This window comes from Sturnira hondurensis, unplaced genomic scaffold (genome assembly GCF_014824575.4).
Source record: "Sturnira hondurensis isolate 20B ecotype Veracruz unplaced genomic scaffold, ASM1482457v3 Scaffold0001872, whole genome shotgun sequence".
NCBI lineage: Eukaryota > Metazoa > Chordata > Mammalia > Chiroptera > Phyllostomidae > Sturnira > Sturnira hondurensis.
Genome location: NW_028074503.1, coordinates 30,729,233 through 30,753,581, shown reverse-complemented (window position 1 = coordinate 30,753,581; position 24,349 = coordinate 30,729,233). Strand labels below are relative to the sequence as shown.

Below are 24,349 nucleotides of genomic sequence, written 5' to 3'. Positions count from 1 at the left end.
AGGGGACGCACCAAAGGCAACCGTACATTGATGTTTCTCTCCCTCTCTCCTTTCCCCTCTAAAGATAAATAAATAAATAAAATCTTTAAAAAATACACATATGATTTGAGAAAAAGGATTGTTCCTCATAAATGAAACAGCTAGAGCAAAGCCTGATAGTAAATAAAAACCTGGGTTACTTTCCTCTCAATTGACTGAATGGATGTTTGCCACCCAGAACAGTGCCTGATATGTATGTAGTAGCAGTCCATACATGTGAGCTATCCTATCAGGAGTGAAGGTAACAACACTGGAGAAGATGGCTTAAATATGTGAAGGTCTGAAAAAATAGAAGTCTGGAGATAGGCAGAACTGGCCGGCTGGAGAGGCTCAAGGAAATCCTTCAAATAGAGGCTCCTCTGGCTTCCTGGGCCATCATTTTAGGACCTTGGAATTAAATTTTGAGAGGTAAAAGTCTGAGTGCAAATTTATGGAAACCCCCGATTCAACCCCAACCAAAAGATACTAAGGCTCCGAGCACCTAATCCAAAAAAGCTACTGAACAATCGGAATCCCCGCAAAAGGAATGCCTTTCTTCCAACTACTACTGGAAAGGTTTATCTCGGCCATGGAGAACCGATGGGATGGGTTTACAGGTGTTAGGGTTCTAGAATTCCACCACTAACGAGGTAAGACACCACCCTCCGGCTGGCACAGCTCGGGCTGGTGGTGCTCAGTGGGTTGAGCAACGACCCAAAGGTCCCCGGTTCAATTCTGGGTCAGAGCATGAGAAGCAAGCTCTCGCATATTTGTGTTTCTCTGCCTCTCTTTCTCCCCTCTCTTTCTCCCTCCCTTACCCTCTCCTAAAAAATAAGTTTATAAAAGACGCAAGAAAGGGATTCAGGGATTCTTGTAGGTAGGCATGGGTCATCTCCTGCAACACTCAGTTGTCTTGTGGAAAGGGCAGGATGGAACCTTTCCAAACCAGGGATTGGACTAAAGATGGGCCGCACTGTGCTCCAGGTCCCGCCCCCTGCGGCTTGGCCACGCCTACATATGCTCCAGTCCCGCGGCCGCCCAGTTAGGGGAGGCAGGGGGCGGGGCTCAACCTTGCCCTCAGGGTACCTCGGACTCCGCCAATCAGTGGACGCCCTGTTGGCCCTCCGCAGCTCCCTCGCCCCTCCCCCTCCGGCTGGCCTCCGCTTTCCAGAATCCAATATGGCGGGATCCAGGCATAGGGGTCCTGAGACCAGAGCTTGGCTGCTTTTCTGCGCCTTGTTGCTGTCGCTTAGTCAATTCGTCGGGGGCGACGCCATGGGAGGAGACCCTGCGCCCGCCGGTGCCGCGGGCACCCCAGGCACGCTGCCACATCGCCGTTTCGAATACAAATACAGCTTCAAGGGGCCGCACCTGGTGCAGAGCGACGGGACCGTGCCTTTCTGGGCCCACGCGGGGAGTAAGCCAGGGCAGAGGGCGGGAGGGCCCGGGACCCATTCTCGCCTGGCGCCTCTTGCTTTTCATTATCTCCCTGCTGCACATCCTATGCGCAGTGGAGGGGACTCTTCTAGGCAGCCCCTCTTGCAGGTCGGCTGTGGTCCGTAAGGTCCCCTCCACATGCTCCCCAGTCTTTTCCCCATTCTCTCCACCCACCTTCGGCCTGTCTCCTCCTTGATCTCGTCGGTTCTTTCCGTTTGTTCTAAGGGTGTTTTGTTACTTCTTACACTTGCAAGCACTCAAACTCGTTTCTAGGCATCACGTTTCACCCTAACGCCACATCTCTAGAGGAAACGTCCAGCACACCCCACCCCAACTGGAGACGTGTCCAAGCAGCCCACCTGCCTCCTTTCCCGCTTCCCTTCGGCCCTCCCTTGCTTCTTTTGTGTGTGTTTAAAACCCGGTGTTAGCTACGGTTAATGCTCCAGTTTGTACCGGATGCCTCCTGATGGCTCCAGAGATGGCATACGTTGATTTTGTAGTAACACTTTTAAGTTTTTATGTCTGGATACTTCCCACCCCGTTGGAACGAGACTTTAAATTTGCCACTCTTAGTGACTTGGTGTGGTCTTTGATCTTTCCTCTTGTATTAACACATTATGTAACTAATAGTCACATGTGTCCCTTTATTTACTAAACCAAGGAATATATTTTTGATATTATTTCAGAACTTGAGACTAGCATTATATCTACAGCTCTTTTTAACGTTTTTTTTTAAATCAAAATAATCTAAGCTCCGTGATTTTTACTTAACTGTGTGTGGCACTGTTAGTAGATACGAGCTTGGCTTGCTAGACATTTACATATGTGAAAAATGTATCTGTGCTTCAGTGCTGATGTGTCATTGCTGGCTAAGGAATCAGCCATAGCACTTGACAGCTGGAAAATCTGCTCAGTGACCACCAGGTGTGAAGTTCTGGCAACTTGAATTCCATCTTGATGTGTAATTAGGAAGTCATTTCTATGAGCTCTGTATACGTCATTTTAGACTGTCCATACTGGAAAATCTAGAGGTGTTCCATTTCTAGAAAGTAGTTCTTGAATAGGAAGCACACTCCCAGGAAGGTCCATTTCACTGAAATTAATGTATAATTAAAAGGTATAAATTTCAGTCTGACATAATGACCAAGCCATTAAGTATTTGAAGTAGAGTGCAGTTAATTTGTTACTCAACAGGCATTAATTATGTACCCACTCATCAAAGCTATATTCCTCGGCTTTTGTTATCAGAGTAACGTTCTTAGTGTACAAAGAAGATGCCGATGTACTAAACACAATTTTTGGAGTTTTTGGTTTTTCTTTTTGGAATGACGATGAATTTGTTCACCCGTTTTCACTTCCGCATCTCTCCACTGCCTGCTTGCTCTTCTCTTATGCTTGTGCCCCATAATCAGCCAATTAGCAGTGTTAATTAACTACCCACATTAGTTATCATGGCTTTCTTTACAAAGCTTGTAACCAACTAAGTTTGTCACAGAAATGTCAGCTAACATGTCTGGGTTAATTAAAGTTGTATGGCTGGACCAAATTGGAGTGATCAGTGTGTTAGCCCCAGTACTTCTGTCTGCTGACTCTGGAAATCACTGCTGTGCGGATCCTTTGCTTTCACTGTGATTTCATTGCACTCTTTTCTTAACTCCATTGATTACTTTTTACCTAGTCATTTTGCTCTGAGATTTGTTTTTCAAAACAATAGAAATTTAAAACTTAGTTTAAACATGGCCCTTTACATTGATCCCCACATTAGGACTAAATCTGTGGTGTTTCTTTTTTCTTAACTTGAGTGTCCTTTTGCACTCTCTGTACACGTCCTTGGTCCATAAGGGCAAAAAAAATGATAGCAATTTATAACATTTTACAGCTCTCAGAGCTTTCACTTCTGTTCTGACCTGATCCTTAGTAGGCAGGGCAGATGGGTTCTGTTTTACAGGTACAAGATCGATGTTCACGAAGGTTACAGAGCTAGTGGCCGTGGAACAGAACTCAACTTCAGGATCTCTGGTTCTGTATCCAGTTCTCTTTCCAGGATGCTTGCCCCGTCCCTTAAGTGCTGGAAAGTGATGGTGACGAAAGGTGGCCGATCTGACTAAAGTATCTTAACTTTTTGTACATTTTTCTTGCCTCTAAAGAGACAGTGTAGTTATTCCCCAACATGGAAGTCAAAACCAGTTAATACCTGAGAGGGTGTGCTGCAATTGTTCAAATGTAGGCCTGTTGGGTGCTTTAATAATTATTCTGTCTGGTGATAGGAATAGCTAACATTTATGGACCTATTTATATGGATTTATATAGGAACGTACACGCCTCCGAGGTTGTTGGAGAAATGGAGTCACTTGCCTATGATAAATAGCTAGTAAATAATGAAGCTGACTTGAACCTAGCTTGGAGATGCGAACCCCCATCTTGGGCCTCTCCTCTCTGAGAATCTGCTAGTGCTGAAGTGCTACTTATTGACTTGAAATTCAGTTGACCCTCTCCCTAGAAGAATGTATATATATATGCACAGCGTTTTGCATATAATTTTTGGCCTTTTTATGGACATTATTGAGCTCAGCCCCTTCATTTCACAGCTGAGCATACGGTGAGCCCAAGAGAGTAAGAGAACTATTTACTCAGAGCTAAACTAAGACTAGGAGTAAGTCTCTTGATTCCTAGTGGTATGTTCCTTTCACAGTTTGAGCTTTTCTAACATTTGCAAACTAATTTTTAAAAAATCACACTTAAAAGTATTTGAAAAATAATATGAGCATCAAATATTTGGTTTGTCTTTTAAGCCAAAATGTCCTCTCTCCTGCCCCTTGCATTTTTAGTGTGTGGTTACAGCTTTATTTTTATGTTTTTATTTTTTGCAGATATATTTCACTATTCAAAAGTTGAAACTGTCAACATGAAATATTTTCCTAACAGAATTCCTGTACAGGTTACTTATTTAAAATTAAACCTCTATATGTAACAGTTTGGTGATGATCAATTGAGTTTTACCTAATTATAACTTACAGCTTCTTTGTTCTAGATGCTATTCCAAGTTCAGACCAAATTCGAATAGCACCATCTTTAAAAAGCCAAAGAGGGTCAGTGTGGACAAAGACAAAAGCAGCCTTTGAGAACTGGGAAATTGAAGTGACATTTCGAGTGACTGGAAGAGGTCGAATTGGAGCTGATGGCCTGGTATGGTAATATTTTTAACTTAGAAAATGTATATAAATGCATACACCACCAGTCTCTGAGTGTTCCTCGTGTGCATTTACAGGCAGTCTGGTATACAGAAAACCAGGGTTTGGATGGTCCCGTGTTTGGATCAGCTGATATGTGGAATGGTGTTGGAATATTCTTTGATTCTTTTGACAACGATGGAAAGGTACGTGACTTGTTACCCACTTGAATACACTGAAGTCTGCTAACAAAGTTAAACCATGAGAATACAACTTATTTTAACACTGCTGTCATTTTGATAGTAGAGAAATCCCCGAACTAAAAGTGATGACTAGTCTTTATATAGCTGGGAATTTATACATGTGAAGCTGTAAGTTCCTGATTTGTCATACTCCAACTTGGGGTTATAATGGAGCCCTAACTCTGAGAAGTTTGCGAGCCCCCACTCCCTAGCACCCTTTCTGTGCACAGTAATTTCTGTGGATATGCATGGTCATGTAGATGCAGGTAGCGAAACCAGTAGTGTTCAGAGTCAACCATCATAGTTTGTTTTCATGAAAAGACCTATGTGTGTTACTACTACTCACATGTTATTGTCTTTTCATACATTAGTTACTCTTTTTGATCAGCCAGTTTCTCTGATCTCTCCTAAAACAGTTAAGAACAAAGTATACTTACAAATTGGGAACATGAACTTGTGCTTGAGCAGCCGTAAGATCGATGACCTTGGTTCCAATGGATTGTTTCTCTACTGGAGTCAGTATTAGAAATTTAAAGGAGAACTTTAATTAATCCTTGAATGCTGAGGGCTTGTTTTAGCTTCTACAAGTCCCACACTTGTCCCCTGTTCACAGTGTGTCCACAAATACATGTCGAGGTGATTATTCAAAGAGAGAACACATTACCAGTCTTCACTGAGGTGTTAAGTGACTGTTTTTAAATGATTATGTAAGAGTTTACTAAATAAGTAGAAATTTCTTCTATTAATTATTTTTAAATTTTCAGTTGTACAGTATTAGAGATGAAAAAACCTTATAGCATATCCAGAGTGATCTAGAATTCTTTGGTCTAGGGACTTTAATACAAATATATTTTCTTTATTTTTAGAAAAATAATCCTGCTATAGTAATTATAGGCAACAATGGACAAATTAATTATGACCATCAAAAGTAAGTATGTGTTTACATTATTATTAATTTCAGCTTCTTTTTTGGAGACCTTATAAAATACGTTGTTTCAAATATGAACATTTTCCAGATGAAGTAAGATTATTCTTTTTCTTGAGATTTATTTTATAACTTCATGGAAAGGTCTTATTGTAACTTGGTTATGTTTCAAAGTTCTTTTTGTGAACCATGTCAGATTTTAAGGCTAAAAATGTGTTGTTATATTTCACCTAAAATTATATAATACTTTAGAAAGTTAATAAAATGTTCTGGCTTTCAGTGATGCCACTAGTCGTGTTTTTGCATGTCTCTTAAGAAGGGGTCTTTCAAAGTAAAGTCAGAGCCTTGACTAAACTGATGACTAAGATTTTTATGCCACTTTGCCCTGGCTGGAGAGGCTCAGTAGGCGGCCACCAGCCTTCACGCCCGGGGGCTGCTGGTTCCGTTCCTGGTCAGGACGTGTGTCTGGGTTGCAGGCCAGGTGCCCCAACAGCTGGGGGCATGCTAGAGGCAGCTGGCCGATGTTTCCCTTTCTCCCTTGCTTCTCCCTCTATAAAAAATAAACTAAATCTTTAAAAAAAGATATGTATATCACCTATTCACGTTAGAATTGCTATATTTAAAGATTCTTGGTGGGCTACAAAGCTTCTGAGTATTTAGTATATTTGTAACATGTAGTAATTTGGTATCTACATTTACCTTTTAGCCAGTCCATGAACTGTATGAAAAAATTATCTGTATTCCTGTTTACTGAAGGAACTTTTTTACTCTGGTAGTTGCCTGTGGGCCTATTTAAAATAAAGGTGCCAAGGCCCTCCTGTGATAACGATCGTACACTAGGGTAAAGGACTTCTGCCCACGCCATGGCGCATGCTGGCATTGGCTCCTCGTGTTTTCCAGAGTCCTGAGAAGCCACAGGAAACACTCGTGTGTCAGCTTTGTGCCTTCTGAATAAATAACTTCAAACCCCCCCCCCATGACTTCATCTTCACTTGATACTATTTTAATCTTTCTAGACATGAGTCATTTTAAATAGTGAGTTTTAGTCCCCGGCTGGCATAGCTCAGTGGATTGAGCGCGGGCCTGCGAACCAGACAGTCGAGGTTCGATTCCCCAGTCAGGGCACATGCCTGGCTTGCAGGCCGGTTCCTTGCAGGCCAACTCCCAGCAGGGGACGCACAAAAGGCAACCATACATTGATGTTTCTCTCCCTCTCTCCTTCCCCTCTAAAGATAAATAAATAAATAAAATCTTTTTTTAAAAAAACTAACATTTAAAAAAAAATAAAAATAAATAGTGAGTTTTAAATATTGGAAAGCTTACGTTTCTTGTTTACTGTGTTCCTTCCCCCATCCTATAGTGATGGTGCTACCCAAGCTTTGGCGAGTTGCCAGAGAGACTTTCGTAACAAACCCTATCCTGTCCGGGCAAAGGTCATATATTACCAGAAAACACTGACGGTGAGTACCCCGTGTTTAGTGATAGCAGTAATCAAATGAACGGTATCCTGGTGTGACTTTTTGTTTTGAGTCTTGGGTAGGAATTAAATGCATTTAAGTTTGGGTGGTAGTCATGTATTCATCAGGGCTACTGGGAGAGAACAGGAGGGTTTCTTTTTTTTATTTTTTTATTTTTAGAGGGGAAGGGAAGGAGAGAAGGAGAGAAATATCAATGTATGGTTGCCTCTCATGACTCCCTTGCTGGGAACTGGCCTGCAACCCAGGCATGTGCCCTGACTGGGAATCGAACCACGATAGTGTGGTTCACAGGCCCACGTTCAATCCACTGAGCTACACCAGCCAGGGCCAGAACAGGAGGGTTTCAAAGCCTGGTGTGAGTGGCTGCGTGTTCTGACACCTGGCTGCTGGTTTGCATTTAGTCAGTAAGTGTTTAAGCATCCTACTATGTGCTGCATATTATGTGCATGCAAGCCTTTAGGATACAAGTGAGTTTAAAGCAAAGGTCATTTTCCAAAGAGCTTGTAGTCTAATGCAGGAGACACTTGCATGACAGTACTAGACTGTCATAAATGCTACAACACAGATACTATTAAGGGACCCATGGGCTAGAACACTGTAACTGCCAGGTGGGAGGAGGAGGGTCAGGAACAGTTTCTGAGTGCAGTTTGAAGAGGAGTAGGAATTCCCCAGTTGGGGTGCATATTCCAGGCAGAGAAAACAGGCCTAGGGACTGCTGAAGATTTGGGAGAGGCAGTGGTTTGGTGTGACTGGAGGGTAGAGGAGATGGTAAGAAGCGAAATGAAAGGTGGGCCGTAACAAGTCTTGCAGGCTCATCATTCGAGGAACGGTTTAAAGAGTTTTAAGGAGGACAGTGAAATGATCAGGTTTGCAATTTAGGAAGACTTGGGCAGCAGTTTTCTTATAATGGCATTTGTGGGAAGGAGAAAAAGATACAATCATTTAGACTCCTTGACTTTTAATGGGCCGTGCCCTGTGCTGGATACGGTACACACAGTTTCTCGTGTATTCCAGCAGCCCTGGGGGTGGGCATCCCCACGTTACATGGGAAATTGAGTGTGGGAGGTTTTAAGCGACTTAGTGTCATAGCAGTCAAGTAACAGAACTGATTTGAACCAGCAGCATCTTCACTGTAAGACTACAAGGGGTGCTTCAGATTAAGTCATACAGAGAAGATGCTCGGTCCAAACTTTTGGCAAGATGCCTGTCAGTGTGAGGAGTGGATCTCGACGGTATACTCCCACCCTCCATGCCAGGGACTCCTCCTCGGGTGGAGCTGGTGGCCGGGTGGCCGGAACTGACTGGGAGGAGGAGGCCAGGCTGCTGCTGGGCTGGGGGCGGGAGAGCGTGCTCCTGTGCCGCACGCTCGGGGCTTCCTGCGGGTTCGGTGAGCGCCGAGACCCGGTTAGAACATTTAGGGTCATTGCTTCAGAATAGAAACCTGTGTCTTTGTAGTGTTTTCATCTTCTTCCTATTTGGTCAGTACGACTTCTGGCGCTTCTGCTGTCTCTCTGCTAAATTAATGACAGTTTGTATACCTGCCTAATCTAATGAGGAGCTCACTGCTGAGTAAGGTGATCTCTTTAATTTGTGACTGGCTACCGTAAAGATCGGAACTCAGTCTGTTCAGCCCTGCCAGTGGCGCTACAGAACGAGTCTGACCCCTCTTCTGTGTGAGGCATCCGAAGAAATCATGGTTCCCCGAGAATTTTTGAGAAAAGATGAACCATGTTCTGTTTCAGAAAGATTTTCATGGACAGTTAACAATTTTTTGTTTCAGCCTTTAGCACCTAAAAAGCAAAAGCCATTTACTTAAGTGAAATATCTTGTATAATGTACCAGTAGTAAGTGAGGTTATTTAGCGGACAAGAGATTAATTACCCTTTATAATAATGAGAGAAAGCTGATAGCTTTTTGACCCTTAGTTATTAGATCAAATATAAAGATCAAATAGGACCAGTCGTAAACCGACCGACTACTCGACATCCCTTCCCGGTGTCGGCGGTGAAAGCTGCAGCTCCTGTCTGTCTCTCCAGGTGATGATCAATAATGGCTTCACGCCGGATAGAAACGACTATGAATTTTGTGCCAAAGTGGAGAACATGATTGTCCCCGCGCAAGGGCACTTTGGAGTATCTGCTGCAACTGGAGGTCTCGCAGGTAACTCGCTGTCTGCACATGAAGCGTGTGTGACAAGGGGTTCGTTGGGGGTAGTATATTTGGGGGATGGGTGCACTTGGTTACTTTGAACTTCTTATGAGTAGTGTAAGGCTCCCATAACTTGCCGGGCCGTCTTTTTCTCTCTTGGGACTGCTCGTTCTCCCCCACGCTCTTCTGCAGGGATGCGGTGTGTGGGGACACGTGCAGCAGCAGACGTCAGGGCAGCGTCTGGGCGCTGTTTTGTAGAGCAGGAGTCGTGTAAAGTCGAGGCTGTAGAAGGTTGATTGCCGAACCTTTAGGGTCCTGAGAGGTGTCACAACACATGTAGGTGAATTTGGTGGTCTGAGGAAATGTTATTGAGAACTAGACTTCAAACAAGATATGTGTACCATTTTTTCTATTTGTGGGTAAATGAGCTTATCATTTCACATGAATACATCTTGGGTTTACATGGTACATTATATAGTTTTACTTTCAAACATATGACTTGTTCTTACACACACAGAGGGAGGAGGGGCGGGGAGAGCTTTTCGCCCTAACGTTAGCGGGTTTGCCAACCCTGGATTAAAGGACCTGGATCTGAAGACCACGTGGCCGGTGATGGTCAGACCCAGGCAGGCCTTGGTCTGGGTCTCTGACTCCTGGGCACAGTGCTCTGTTACATTGCTGACTGTCCCCGAAGTAACCTGACCCACACGGAACTGTTGCCATTTTCTCTTTAATTGCCACGTGTCTGGATCTCCACGACAGTGGCAGACAGTTGGAGATCGTCACACAGTTGAAATTAATTGCTCTTGCTTTTTGGATGTGACTAGTCAGGATTTAGTTCGATGTTGTGAGGTTGATCTTCTAGGTCCCTGTTTTCAGCTTAAACAGCTTGAAATTAATTAGTTTTTATATGACCTCAGACAAAATTGTTAGTGTCTGCTGTGTGAGGGAAACAAGTGTGAATGCTGTCTGGATGGAGTGATCACATTATCTGAACCTGGGCACTTTGAGAGTAGAAGGCGATGCCCTTAGGAAGGCCAGGACGACGTGTGCGAATCCAGACAGCCCTGTAAGCCAGGGGCGGGCAGGGCCACGTTCCTGACGCGTGGGTGCTGCACGGCGGCCAGGTGCAGACAGAGGTCCAGGAGCTGCGTGAAGGACGGCGTTTTCTTTTGCTTGCCTGAGACGTACCCATGAGGATTTGTGGGGAAACGTGGAGGGACCTCGGTGCAGGCCTAGGAGTTTGGACTTCCTCTGACCCTTCCTTTGCTTGTCCCCTTGTCAGAGACTTACCGAATAGCTGCCTCAAGTTAGACACTGCCAAGGGGTCTGGATTGGGGTTAAGAGAGTGAGTTTCGCTTATCTCTGATGTAAATCTTTCTGATGAATCTTTGTCTAAGCTCACAGAGCACCATTGCGTTGACCAAATTAGAGCTCATTTTCATTTCCCTAATTGATGTTTTTTTAAAGCAATAGCTATGTATAGACTCACACTCATAAAAATGACCTATTATGGAACTTTTTCTGATTTTTTTTTAAATTTATAGATGACCATGATGTCCTTTCTTTTCTGACTTTCCAGCTGACTGAGCCTGGGAAAGAGCCAGTAAGTACAGTTTTTCAGAAAGTTTATTGCCAGTTTAGTGGTGAGAACTTGGGGAGAGTGACTTAGGCTTGGCTCTTGCTTCTGCCGGTCACTGCCTTGTGGCCTTGTGGCGAGTCACTCAGCGCCTCCTCACCAGTGAACCGAGACGTGCGCTGGCCATTTCCAGGCATTTGCAAGTGGTAAACGAGACGGCGCCTCTAGCGAGTACTCAGTGAGGATGTGGCTGTCAGCGTTTTTGTTAGAATTATTCATAACGAATAAATTGGTTATGATTTAAGTAAGAAATAGCATTTTCATGTTAACCTTTCAACTAGTGGTGGAGTAGTTAAGATGAGAAAAAGGACATATACTGAGGTTTATTATTTTCTTTTTTTTTTAATTCTTTTTAATGACCTGTTCTTACACTCCAAAAAAGCCTACACCAGATAAAGAAATTTCAGAAAAAGAAAAAGAAAAATATCAGGAGGAATTTGAGCACTTTCAACAAGAATTGGATAAAAAAAAAGAGGAATTTCAGAAGGGCCACCCTGACCTTCAAGGGCAACCCGGTGAGTTGCATCGCAGCTGTCCTCCGGTGACAGCGTTCACAGTAGTCCTTGGGTGTCCCCGCACACTTCCAGTCTGCGCCTCCTCTCTTGTCTGGGATGTTGCGAGTGTTTTCTGGACACAAGCTTGTGAGCAAGTCTTCAGTCTTGAGGGGCTTGGAGAGTGATGTTTGTACCAGTAAGAGGGCTGTAGCAGAGGGTGTGGTAGGGATGCCCCTGGTGCCCTGGGCGGGCAGCGACCCCTGCAGTGGAAGCTCCATGAGAGCGAAGCTTTGTTGCGTGTACTGCTCTGCCCCCAAACCGAAAAAACCGTGCCAGCCTGGGAGTACAAACTCAGTGATATGTGTTGAATCAAGTCTTCCAAGGTTGATCTTCCTTCTAGTAGCCCGCAAATTACCTTCTTTATATGGAGATAATATTTGAAAACTCAGTTATTGGGAGAGTAATGTGAAATGATTATCTGGCTCTCCTCTTACTACTCAACAGAATTCTGGGCTTTAAAAAGTCGAAAGTTTTGAAATACTTGTCTAAGCTACTTATTAAGAAGTTAAGTGTGCTACATGTCAAAAATAAAATATGTTAAGGCCAGCCTCAGCCAAGTGGCTTAAGTGGTTGGAGCATCAGCCCATGTACCAAAGGGTTTCGGGTTCAACCTCCCATCAAGCACATACCTAGGTTGCAGGTTCGATCCCCAGTCAGGTGGCATATAAGAGGTAACCAGTCGATGTTGCTTTCTCACAGTGATGTTTCTCTCTCTCTCCCTCTTCCCTCCCCCCTCCCCTTCTCACTCGCTCCCTCCCTTCCTCTCTAAAAATCAATTATTAAAAAAAACCCAATAACATATCCTTGGTTGAGGATTTAAAAAAAAACAACCACAACCTGGTAAGGCCCAATAGAGTAACTTTATCCTATTTGCTAGCTTTTGTTAGCTGGTGCTTCCGCATCAGCACAATTGACCTCTTTGTAGTGCATGAGTCCTGGGTGATCACCAGTATGATGCAGACTTAAGCTGAACATGGAAAATAAACTATACTGTTTCACTGGATTTGTTTTTAATATCACATGAGCTGTGAGTATGTTGAAACTTATTGTAGTGTTAGAATGTAATCAGTTTTCAGCCTGATCAGGTATTATAGGAAAATGGGCCCTTCTTCACTCCATTTCTTTTTTTTTTTTTTAAAGATTTTATTTATTTATGTATCTTTACAGGAGAAGGGGAGAGAGAGAGAAACATCAATGTATGGTTGCCTTTTTGTGCATCCCCTGCTGGTAGTTGGCCTGCAGGGAACCAGCCTGCAACCCAGGCATGTGCCCTGGCTGGGAATCGAACCTTGATCCTCTGGTTCGCAGGCCTGTGCTCAATCCACTGAGCTACACCAGCCAGGGCTCCATTTCTTAACCTTTTACACAAGTAAAATGCACAGGTTTGTTTAAGAGTATAGTTTGTTGAGATACTCATTTCCCCGTAACCCAGATCAGCACCCAGAGTATTTTTGTCTCCCCAGAAAGTTCCCTGGTGCCTCTTCTCAGCCAGCCCTCCTCCACAGAGGCAACCGCCGTGCTGACTTCTGTTAACGCAGACTAGTTCTGCCCATTCTTATGAGTAAAATCCCAGTGTATCTAAGAGAGAAGATGAGTTACGTGACAAAATTCAGACCAAATTTATAGTAAATGTGGAACTGCCAGGCATAGCAAAGGCAGAGAGTCACTGCGAACTTACACCACTGCATTGATGATGTTCTGGCTTTAATATGTATTGGCACCTCGGTCACTTACTGTATTTTATAAAGTACATGTGCATAGGTGAGTCTAATAGCTTTAATTTCTAATTTCCATTTCAGCGGATGAAATATTTGAGACTGTGGGAGATCGTGAACTGAGACAAATCTTTGAAGGACAGAATCGTATTCATCTTGAAATCAAGCAGCTGAACCGCCAGTTAGACATGATTCTTGATGAACAGAGAAAATATGTGTCTTCCTTGACGGAGGAAATCTCTAAAAGAGGAGCCGGAATCCCAGGGCAGCACGGACAGGTGAGCTTTCCAAACGTGCGGGTCGGCCGTGCGAGTCGGCCTGGTGGAGGGAGGAGAGGCGGAAAGGAAGGCCACCGCGCTGCGCGCCCTGCAGAAGTGGGTTCTTGAGCCGGCTGCACATTTGTTTTCCGCCAGGTCTCCCAACAAGAGCTGGACACTGTTGTGAACACTCAGCATGAGATTCTGAGACAAGTAAATGAAATGAAGTAAGTATGCAGGGGGAATGTCTTGGTGTTCTGTGCTGCCTTTATTTTAAATGTGTGACTTCTCTGGTGCAAGCTCATTATTGTTGTCAGATTCCTGTGTACGACTAAGAATTAATGTTCTAGATTCATTTAAATAAGGGAATGTCAGGTACAGGAACTTTGGACACTTAGAAACTACAAACATCTAAATTTTTTAATTGTTCTAAGCTAGAAAAGAAAAAATGCTGTAGCATCTTTAAAAGAATAGGTTTGTCACAGTTACTTGATAGCCAGGACTAGTCATGCATTTCTAAAATATAAAAAGAATATGGGTAGTGTATAACAATTCTTTGAAAAATGCTAGGGCAGTAAGCATGCACAGCATTGTGAGGCTGTAATACAAGCATGCCTGGTGTGAGAATTAGGGTGGAATGAAAGCATCTTAAAGGAGATATGCAATGCATGACCACCTCTTTTTCTTTTTGTAAACTGAAGGGGACTGAACTCCACACGTCTGCTACAAAGTAATTCTACAATTCCCTGAGAATATGAAAACCCATCTTGTAACCTAAGAGAGACTGGACAGTTGGAGCAGAGTGGAGAGACTGTGTCCTTGAAACGTTGAGTGCTGAGTTTCTGAAAAGGATTTACTTGTGCAGATCGTTGGTGGCTTTCAGTGCCTGGAGCAGAGAAGGGGCCAGAATGTCATGTTTCATAAGCTCATTTTAGAGCACTGTCCCAGCCAGTCAGCCCTTGACAGAGAAGGATGTCAAGATGCGTCATTTAGGACTGGAAAATGGAGCAGGATTAGGTCAAATAGAAGGTGAAATTAAGCTTCACCAGTTTTCCACCAGTGTCTTTTTTCTGTTCCAAGATCCAGTCCAGGATTTCACATGGCACTTAGTTATTTCTGTTTAGACTTGTGCAGCCTGGAAGAATTCATCTTTCCCTGTGTCTCGTGACCATCACGAGTTCCAGGTGCATGGACTGGGTATTTGGTCCCTGGCTCCTCGGTTTGGGTTGGCTGGTGCTTGGTCGTGGTTGGAGGGAGGCTTCGAGTCTTGGACAAGACTGCAGCAGTGCGCCTCGTTCACGGTGTCTGTGCGTCTCGTTACCAGTGAGGTTGTCTCTGGTGCATTACTTACAATGCTTTCTTCGCAGTCTCTCTACTTGAAAGTTGCTGTCTTTTTCGTGGTGGCCAATAAATAGTTTAGGAGAGATACTTTGAGACTGTAAAGATCCTGTTTCACTTTAAACTTCAGCTCCCTGATTTAGTGTCACTGATGGCTTGCCTGAAACAAGAGTATGGTATTTGCCAAATGCCTTTTTTTCTATTTCTGTCATTTCCACATTTATTTGGACCAGCTATTCCTTCTGCCCCACTTACTTAATCAGTTACTTATATCAGTGTTTATTCTATGGGTTACGATCCAGCACTGTTGCTGTTTACTTACAATGTTGTTTACATTGTCCCCGCTCTGGTCACTAGAAGCCTCTCCCCGTTGGCTTTCATGGTCTTTCAGCAGGCCCCCGTCGGTTTTTGTGCATTTTGTACTTTCTCTTGCTGCCACACTATGTTTCATGCTCATCTTGTATTTTCTGTGCTTCAGCTCTAGAATCAGCCGCTTTAGTGAGCCCCGGTTTCTTGTGTTGGAGAAAGGTGTTAAGAAACCAGAATCTGGGCACTAGGTGTGCTCATTGCTACTGGGACGTCATTGCTTCCAGGCCCTCTCAGTGAGCAGGACTAGGGAACACAAGAATGTGTACTAACACGCACGGGTGCGCACGTCTCTGTTTTTGTGTCCATCAGTTGACACTTGTTTTAAAAAAATCATGGGATCATGTGGATTCTTAGGGTTCTGGTTGGACCGGACTGTACTGCACAGTATAGGCAGTACAAGATTGATTGTAGCCTTCTTCCTTTTCCCTGCTTGAAAATTCTTTCTCCAGCAGGCAGAAAACTGGTTCTTAGTATCTGTAATGTATTTAGTGTGCACATACAGTATTTCAAATTGTTAACACACATGCCTGTGAGAAACACATTTACTGATGGATTTCCATAACATTCATTTTGCCTCTAGCCTGACAGTGTCTAGTTCAGGCACTGTTTTTCCAGATCGTTCAGTTCTCTTCTTCCCCACTCTCTTCATATGTTTATGGTATTTAGTCATAATAAAGTTCAGTGTTTTTTAGTGGCTGCATTCCTTTGACATCTGGTTAATTTTTTAAGTCTGTATTTTGGTGTACGAAGGGTAGGTGACTACTGTGGTTCGAAGAGCCTGTGTGTGTGTGTGTGTGTGTGTGTGTGTGTCTACCCACACATGTGTATTTCCCTAGATTTCCTTCCCTTTGTATGGATGAAAACACACTCTAGATTCTCTTTTGTGATTTGCTTGTCTTACTCAACAGTAACACTAAGAACATCTTTAGGCTCAGTCAATGGTTAGTACACCTTAGCCATCCATTCGAGTTCTCCAGGAAAGCTCTCACTCAGGGTGGTCGGCGGTCCTTGTGACCCCCACTTGCTGAGACCAGGTGTCGTGTGTACAGGAGGTCAACGCGAAAACCAAACTCAGATGTCTGGCTGTGTCCTCCAGAGCTTTTCTTCATGATTACGTTGCAGAGGGAAAATGTAAAGAGATAATATGTGCCTTTTGTGGTCAGGGTGGTTTGTGTCTTCATGGGTTTTCATATTCTCAGGGAATTGTAGAATTACTTTGTAGCAGACGGGTGGAGTTCAGTCCCCTTCAGTTTACAAAAAGATTTTTAAAAGACCCTGAATGGCAAACGATCACAATCTGAAAACAGTCAGAATTTGTTCTCATTATCTCTTCACGTTAAGTGCTATTTCTAGCATATCATAAAGCCATGCCAATTTTTGTTTCATTAATTTTCAAACCTACAAAAAAAAGTTGAGAGTAAGAGCCCTCCATCATCTCCCTGTACCTACTTTCAGCAGTCACCAGTAATAACTCCTGTTGGGGGCCTGGGCCATTCACTGCGAAAGGCCTCATCGCCCACCCCTCAGTTTTCGTAGCCAGTGAGGGCCACCCTTGCATCCGCCACCCCTGCATCCGCCACCTCCTTGGAGGCTGAAGAAGGTGGACACTCTCCATCTACTACTGCCTCTCGGTTCAAACAGACGACTTTTCCTGTCCCCTGTCATCCCGAGCTAGTTCAGGAAAGGCAGATAAAGACCTGTTCTTTCTCCACGCCGCATTGATGTCAGCACCCTGGCAGTCTTCAAGGTCATGGGATGAGGTAGTAAAGGGTGATTTTTTTCTACAACTCAGATTTTAATGTATTTTGTTATCTTGAGCCACTAGTCTTTGTCATTAATGCTGACACCTAGAAAGAAAGACGTTGACTAAAGATTAGATCCAAGGTGTTATTCGGTACCCTTTGGATACTGGCTTCACACAAATTATTTAGTAGTGTTCTTTATGTGGTTAGGTGACCTTTTGTAAAAGATGAAGGCATAATATTAATTAATAGTTTTATAAATTACTTTCCAATGTTGAAGACAATTCAGTTTTCTAAATATTGATACTCTTTGTCGTTTTATGATCTGATACATTGAGCTTAGAAGTGTATCTAACCGTTGGAAATCTGTGACGAAAAAAATCATTTTTCTAGTGGTTCCATTGCCCAAAGGGATTTTCTTTTTTTTTTTAGGATTTTATTTATTTATCTTTAGAGGGGAAGGGAAGGAGAGAGAGAGAGAAATATCAATGTATGGTTGCCTCCCATGCGTCCCCTGCCAGGAATCGGGAACTGGCCTGCAACCCAGGCATGTGCCCAGCATGTGCCCTGAATCGAACCCCGATCGTGTGGTTCGCAGGCCCGCGCTCAGTGCACTGAGCTACACCAGCCAGGGCCCAAAGGGATTTTCTGTTTCAGGAATTCCATGAGCGAAACTGTCAGGCTGGTGAGTGGCATCCAGCATCCTGGATCTGCAGGGGGCGTCTATGAGACCACCCAGCACTTCAGCGACATCAAGGAGCACCTGCACCTGGTGAAGCGGGACGTGGAGAGCCTCGTGCAGCGGAGCGCGGTGAGCACCCTGCCTTCCCACTCTGACAGACAGCAGGGCTTCTCTTAGAAAGGCGGGGCTCCTCCAGAAAAGGCGGAGCTTCTCTAGAAAAGGCGGGGCTCCTCCAGAAAGGGCAGGGCTTGTGTTCCGCTCTGTCCCGCAGCAACTGCTTCAGCTGTTCAGTCAGTGCCAGGTGCCCTCCCTCTCCTGCAAACCCATGGTCGCCCACCCCTGTGCTCAGGTGGGGTTGTTCAGGTGTGTCCGTAGGTTGTGTCACGCTTCCACAGCTTACTGAATAGAATTTTTTAAGTTAAAATTTTTTATTGTTGTTCATTTACAGTTTTCCGTATTTTCTCCCCGCCCCCTCCATGAATAGTTTTTTTCATTGCACTTCCAGTTAGTGGAACCATCAGAATCCCAGGCTTTTTTTTTCCCCTAGATTTTTTCCTATAAGTTTTCTTTAAAAAAAATTTAAAGCAACAATAATATCAGTAACATCTTGGAACAGCTTTGCAAAGGTTAATGTCTGTCTTGACAAACTCTTATGTTGGACGGACAGATGGCACGAGCAGCTCCTACTTCTCTCGGACGCCAAAGAGGCCCAGAGCTGAGGCCAGCGGCAGCGTTCTCTCGGCAGGATTCTCCTCCGGCTCCTTTCCTGTCTTGTTTCATTTTTAAAGCTTGTTCATCTGTTTTGTTTTTGGTTTTTGTTTGACTTTATTGGGTATTTTTAATAGCATAAGCCCCATTTTTTGGAGACTGACAGTAAATACTAAAAATAGATAACTTTTTAAAAATTTAACATGCATAAGAAACAATATTAGAAGATAGACCCCTGGTACTTTTAAGTTTTTTCTTAATTCTTGGCTTTAAAAATTCTTATAAAATTCACAAATGCTAGTGGTGTTTGCCTCTTCCCCTTCCAGTTCTCCACATGCAGCTTAGTTTCCTTCCTGGCCGCCACGTCTCCCCTTAAGCGTTACACCTGCTTCCGTAACTCGGTGTGAGCTTAGCCCCGCCCCGCCTACTGCAGCCTTTGCTGAAAGGGCCCCGCCCATGGTTTGGGTGCTGTGCACAGGCGCCCAAGAACTCTGTCCCGCGGCTGTGAGCATTTTTTATGTGAGCGTATTGAAAACACATCATCTTAGCAGCCGTTCTGTCTGCATACCTCGAGGGAATCTTTGTCCCTGGTACTTACCTCCTTAAAGTAGGAGGAATACTTGGAGAAATAGGGCAAAAACATATTTCAAAATATTAGTTAGTAACACGGGGTGACATGGGGTGCTGGGAGCCAGGGGAGGATGAGAGCCAAGACCGTCAGATGGTCAGGACGTGGCGAACCGCAGGACTCTCTGACCCAGAGCACTCGGCAGAGTGGAGCGGAGCTGAGTTCTGGTTCAGACAGTGACGTGGCAACCCTTTCGAAGGTGACACTGTTAATAATTACTCCAGTACAGCAGGTGTCTGCCGGGAGTGCCCAGGGATTCGTGGTCTGTCACCTTCAGGGATACTGAAATTATTGTCGCTGTGACGAAGATAGGAGCCAGATGGCAGGGAGGCAGTGACTGGACTGTGGGACGGGGCCTGGCCAGGGTCGGCTACTCTTCCGGAAGGTGTGGTGGTGCAAGCAAGGGGGTGGAAGGTACAGGATGGAGAAGCCAAGGTGCTGGAGTCCACACAGTGAACCACGTGTTTTATAGGGCTCCCACGTTTCTTCTTCCAAAATACTGATCTCGCTCGTTGTGATGGAGAGTTCTTTGCCTTACAGCCAGCAAATGAAAGACCAAGGTGCCCAGAACTGCCGCCGTTTCCATCCTGCTTGTCCACTGTCCACTTCGTCGTGTTCGTGGTGGTGCAGACGGTGCTGTTCATCGGTTACGTCATGTACAGGTGGGTCTTGGGGCCGGCGCGGTTCGCGTGGGCCTGTGTGTGCGGGGTGTGCGCTCGTCTGAGTGTGCTTGATGCTTCCGAAGACGCTCTGTGTTTTCATTTTAAGCAATCCTGTTCCTCTCTGAAATACAGTGTATAGAAATTCTGGTTTTTTCTTTCTCTTTTTCCTCAGAACTCAGCAAGAAGCGGCTGCCAAAAAATTCTTTTGACCACCATTTTCATGTGTACGTCATGTATGTATGTATAAAATGTTGTCTTTTTGAGGGACTGTAAGTATTTAAATTGCTTCATAGGCTAAATTATTCAGTTTTGTATAAAATAACTTTGAACATTGATTTGCAGTAAGAAGAGACCTTAAAGACAACCACATGTAAATTTGTGCATAGTACCTAAAATCTATTTAAATTTCAGTGGATTTCTGGCCAGTAGAATACAGCCACTGATCTTCAATATTCTTACTGCTAAATAATAGGGTAAATAATAGAAAATGGGGAAAACCCCAAATATGAAAGTTACCCCTATGTTTTGGATGTTGGAGGTTTCTGTATCTCATAAAACACACTAGCCCTCCTGCCCCCCAAAATGGGAGGTCAGACGAAGAGCATCTCATCATGATTAGTTTGTAGTCCTGGTCTTAAATTTTAAGAGGTCGGAATTTCGTGCTCAAAGACCCAACCCTGCAATCCCGTAATCAAGTACTGTTCCCTTTGAAATTGAAGACTGTTGTCTGAGAGCTTTAGGATCTGGATAATGGGCTTCAGAATGTTTATTGAAGTACTTTTCCCTCTGATTATCAATGAAATTTGTGGGGGGGGGAGGTTAAGAATTGCTGTTTGCCAAAAAAAGAAAAAATTGGTGAACACCTTCCTCTGACAATAGTTGTGGGTATTTTTCCTGGTAATATGTTCCTTCCATGATCACTCAAGCTTGAATGTCTTCATTCTAACATGTCAGTTCCATATTATAAAAATAACATTTTCATCTGCATTTGTAATTTAAGGAACTCCTACCCTGTTGTGCAGCTTCTAAGTTCAGCTCAGATTGCACGTTCAGAGGGTGTCATAGTTCACAAAGCCGCCACTGCGTTCTGGTTTACGTGGCTCGGTGTCTGCGACTCTGCATGCTCCTCTACACCGAGGAGGCTGGCCTAGGAGCAGTGTTCAGATTTCTGAAGGCAAAATTTGGAAAATGGAGTTAATGCTTCTGCTTTTTTTTTTCTTTTAATGCCAGAACTGAGGATACTGTACGACACTTGTCAAAAAACTTAACCCGGAAATGTCAGACTGGAAGGGGTTGGTAAAGTCTTTGTACAGAGTTCCAGGGGTTATAGAAACAGCCTGTCGATGACATTTTAAAATGCACTTCACTTTGTTCTGACAGCTGATGTACTTACTTTCGCCGCCTCCAAACACTCATCTCTTTTAGCTAAAGTCGTTATCTTCCTTAGCATTCAAAATAATACTGTTTTGTAAAATAGTACTTCTTAGTTCTTCCAAGTCATCAGAAATCTACTCTCAGATGTCACGTACAGATTGGGCTAACTGCCCAAAGTCTGCACAAAGATGCGGAAGGGCGCTCCCGCACAGCAGCACCCAACTCGACCTGTGTGTGCAAGCGGCCCTGACGTTGCTCTTCGTGTGAGCACTTGTCGTGGGAGCTGAACAAGGGCCATTTAACGGTCACTGACTCACCTTCGGTCACTTCAGCGTGCCTCGCCAGTGCTTTTCCTTGTAGCGTTAACATTTCCAAATCCTTGTTTCGGAGACATCATCACAGAACCTACTCCTCCCCCCAAAAATTAATGCCTTCAGAAGAGTGATTCAGTTGCAGACTGGACTTGGGAAATCCTTGAGATGAAGGCCTTCAGAGTGTTCAGTATTAAGAAGTTCATGGACACACGAGCTTGAACGTGTCAGAGGACGCAGATCCACACAGTATGTTTTCCAGGCTGAAGCCCCAGAGGTGTCATTCCGGCCACGCCCGCTGGGAACGCAGACGGCTGTTGTGCAAGAGCATGCGCGTGAGTCTGCCCTGCGTGGCACTCCCTCTGCGAAAAATCACTCAGCAAAGTGACTCACACAGGTGTTTATTGTATTATTTGAAATTTGTTTTACTTTCCTCAAAACAATTGACTATAGTTCATTTCTGAAGAAAAATATTTGCTCTCTGGAAAAATCAGTCACTGCCAGATTCTTTCATTTCTGTACTGTTTTGTAAAATTTGTTAACTTCTCTCACACCAGCAAGTATTTTACAGGTGCCTTAGATTAAAACAAAAATGATTTCAAATTTTAGTGTAAGTTTTACTTACGATGCCACTTTTAAACAGAAATGCTATTACATAATGCCCAGTACCCTTATTTAATGTACTTATTGTGTTCCAATTGTTTGGATGTTTTGCTTGGCTTGCAACTTTACTATGAAGCTGCAAACAAGAAACAGTCTTTTGTTCTGTATTAAAGGAATATCGATGTTTCTCACAGTGTGGTCCGTCCGGGTCATGGAGTGCTGGTTAAGAATATAGATGCCAGGGCTCCATTCCAGACCACCTGAACCAAAACTCAGGGGTCAGCTGCAGAATCAGGTTCAGCAGGCCCCTCGGGTGACTCTGAGCACACTGGTGTGTGAGGACCACTGAGAAGGGCGGTGGGGACAGTAAGCGCCGTTAGACTGGCCTGCAGCGGAGCTGAGAGCGGAACACACTGATCACCGTGAGGGCGCACCCGTGCACTGACTCATGGTTTGCTCCTGTTCTTTTTACTGGGACCCTTGGTTTCCCAGCAGCTGCCGACCTAATGCAGATCATCACCTGTGGCTCCTCGAACTTGGGGTGATGGCTTTTAAACGGACAAAATCTCTTCCAGATCATGTTCAAGCCGTGAAAAACTCCCATCTTCATGTCTGCTAAAGCTTCTCGCTCTCCTGATTGGAGTTTTGCAACATTTTATCTCAGACAATTGTACTTTTTGATAACTTGGGGAAAACAAAAATTACTTGAATAAGGGATTGTCAGATCTGCTGCATCGCAGAGACACGGGGTCTTTGTCGAGAACCTAATAACAGTTGTGAGTACTCAGATGTGATCGTCTTTTCCTGCCCGTGTGCTCCTCGCAGGGAGATGGTGAACAGATGCTTATATTGGGATCTTTCTACACATATCCACGATCTAATGTGAAATCGCCACTTGCAACTTTTTAGATCTGTATGTTGCCTTTTTAATATATTTCTTTTAAAGTTTTAAAGAGTTTTCTATCCACCGGTAATTTCAGTTGGGTAACATTTTGTCAGGTATTTTTTTTTTTGGATTGTTATTTGATGCTAGCTGGAATTCCAGAAATGACCTTGACCTTATTCAAATAAAGAAATATTTTAGTAAATTTACCTTTTTCTTCATTGGTCTCGAGTAATAAATAGCTATTTATTTTCCACATAGGCCCTGACTTGTGATAGTATTTCATTTAGGATCTTCTATGTGCTCTGCCCCAGGTGGCGTACCACCTGTGGAACCCACACTTGAAAGCGTAAAAAGTAGAAATAGTAATGGATAAATGCTAACCTTTGCTGGTAATGAAAATACAAATTAACTAAAACAATGTGTTTGATGTTTTCACTTTTAATAACCAAACACTGGTTTAAAAGTAGTTAATTTGGAACTCTTAGCCCTTACAAATGGCAGTTTAAAAATCTTTTAATCTTTTTAGCGAGCACCATTTGAACCAAGTAATCCCAGTTCCCAGAGTCCACCTACTATGAGAAGAGAAGAGTAGAGCTTTGGGCTCAGACGGCCTGGGGTTTGAATTTTGGCTCGGCCACTCTGTGAAGGTGACCTGCAGTTTCCTCCTTGCACTCCTCTCCCAGGTAGCTAGCCTTGTAAGAGAGAATCCTTGGAAAGTGGGCTCAGGAAATGGTAGGCAGAGGTCATGGACCCCTCTTCTGAGACATACTGGGTAAAACTAAAAGATTTCAACACATCAGGTGGGCTTGAAACAAGTTGAAACAAAGCCTGGCGAGCCAGCCCGTGGGGCAGCGTGGTGGAGATGGGCTGTTGCGGATGCCCGAACACTGTCTGGGGCCCTGGGGCCACAGCCTCACGGGCCACAGTCCAGATGTGGGCCTCGATTCAAGCAGGCTGGGAAGCCTTTGAAGGGGTGACCCTTAGTGGTCTCATTTCACGGACCCTGGGGTATTTTCCCTTCCTGGAGGAATGAGCCGACCTACACGCAGCCGCAGGTACAGTTACTGCACGTCACATGAGAAGGCCATTGTAATAAATCGAGGGGTAAAAAGCTGTGCGCATTTCATTTTCAATGGAATTGTCTGCTGGGGAGACGTTGAAAGACCTGGTTTCATAAAAAATACCAGAGTATTCAGTTGTAGCCCTGGTGTAGCTACCACCCGAGGGTCTCCAGTGTTCGCCACCCTCCCCCCACCCACATGTAAAAGGACCAGGCCAGGAGGCCGCTTCACACACTGACGTTCGGGCGTAGAACGCAGACAGTACTGCGGTCAGTGTTTCCCCGTGCCTAGTCAAGTGGGATTTTAGTGGTAGACTTTATAACAATTTACAGTAAAATATAATGAAATGGACTTTTATTACTTTGGGTTTTTCTTCTTTCGGAGATATTCACTGGTTCAGAC

The 24,349-nt window shown here is 44.2% G+C and overlaps 1 protein-coding gene across 6 annotated transcripts; it reads left to right on the top strand.

The window, feature by feature from the left end:
- Positions 1 to 1,165: 1,165 nt before the first annotated feature.
- LMAN1 (lectin, mannose binding 1) lies at positions 1,166 to 23,068 on the top strand. 6 transcript variants are annotated; one of them, XM_037035235.1, is made up of 14 exons: positions 1,166 to 1,435; positions 4,487 to 4,641; positions 4,724 to 4,831; positions 5,734 to 5,795; positions 7,153 to 7,252; positions 9,307 to 9,430; positions 10,966 to 11,024; positions 11,440 to 11,572; positions 13,411 to 13,604; positions 13,740 to 13,810; positions 17,690 to 17,843; positions 19,591 to 19,712; positions 19,885 to 19,936; positions 21,093 to 23,068. In XM_037035235.1, the coding sequence occupies exons 1-13, from the start codon at positions 1,198 to 1,200 to the stop codon at positions 19,919 to 19,921; spliced, it is 1,557 nt and encodes a 518-aa protein (XP_036891130.1). In that variant the 5' UTR covers positions 1,166 to 1,197; the 3' UTR covers positions 19,922 to 19,936; positions 21,093 to 23,068. The 6 variants fall into 6 exon arrangements, with proteins under 6 accessions (XP_036891130.1, XP_036891115.1, XP_036891124.1 ...); XM_037035220.1 differs by having other exon boundaries at positions 20,713 to 23,068; XM_037035229.1 differs by having other exon boundaries at positions 19,885 to 19,945.
- Positions 23,069 to 24,349: the final 1,281 nt, after the last annotated feature.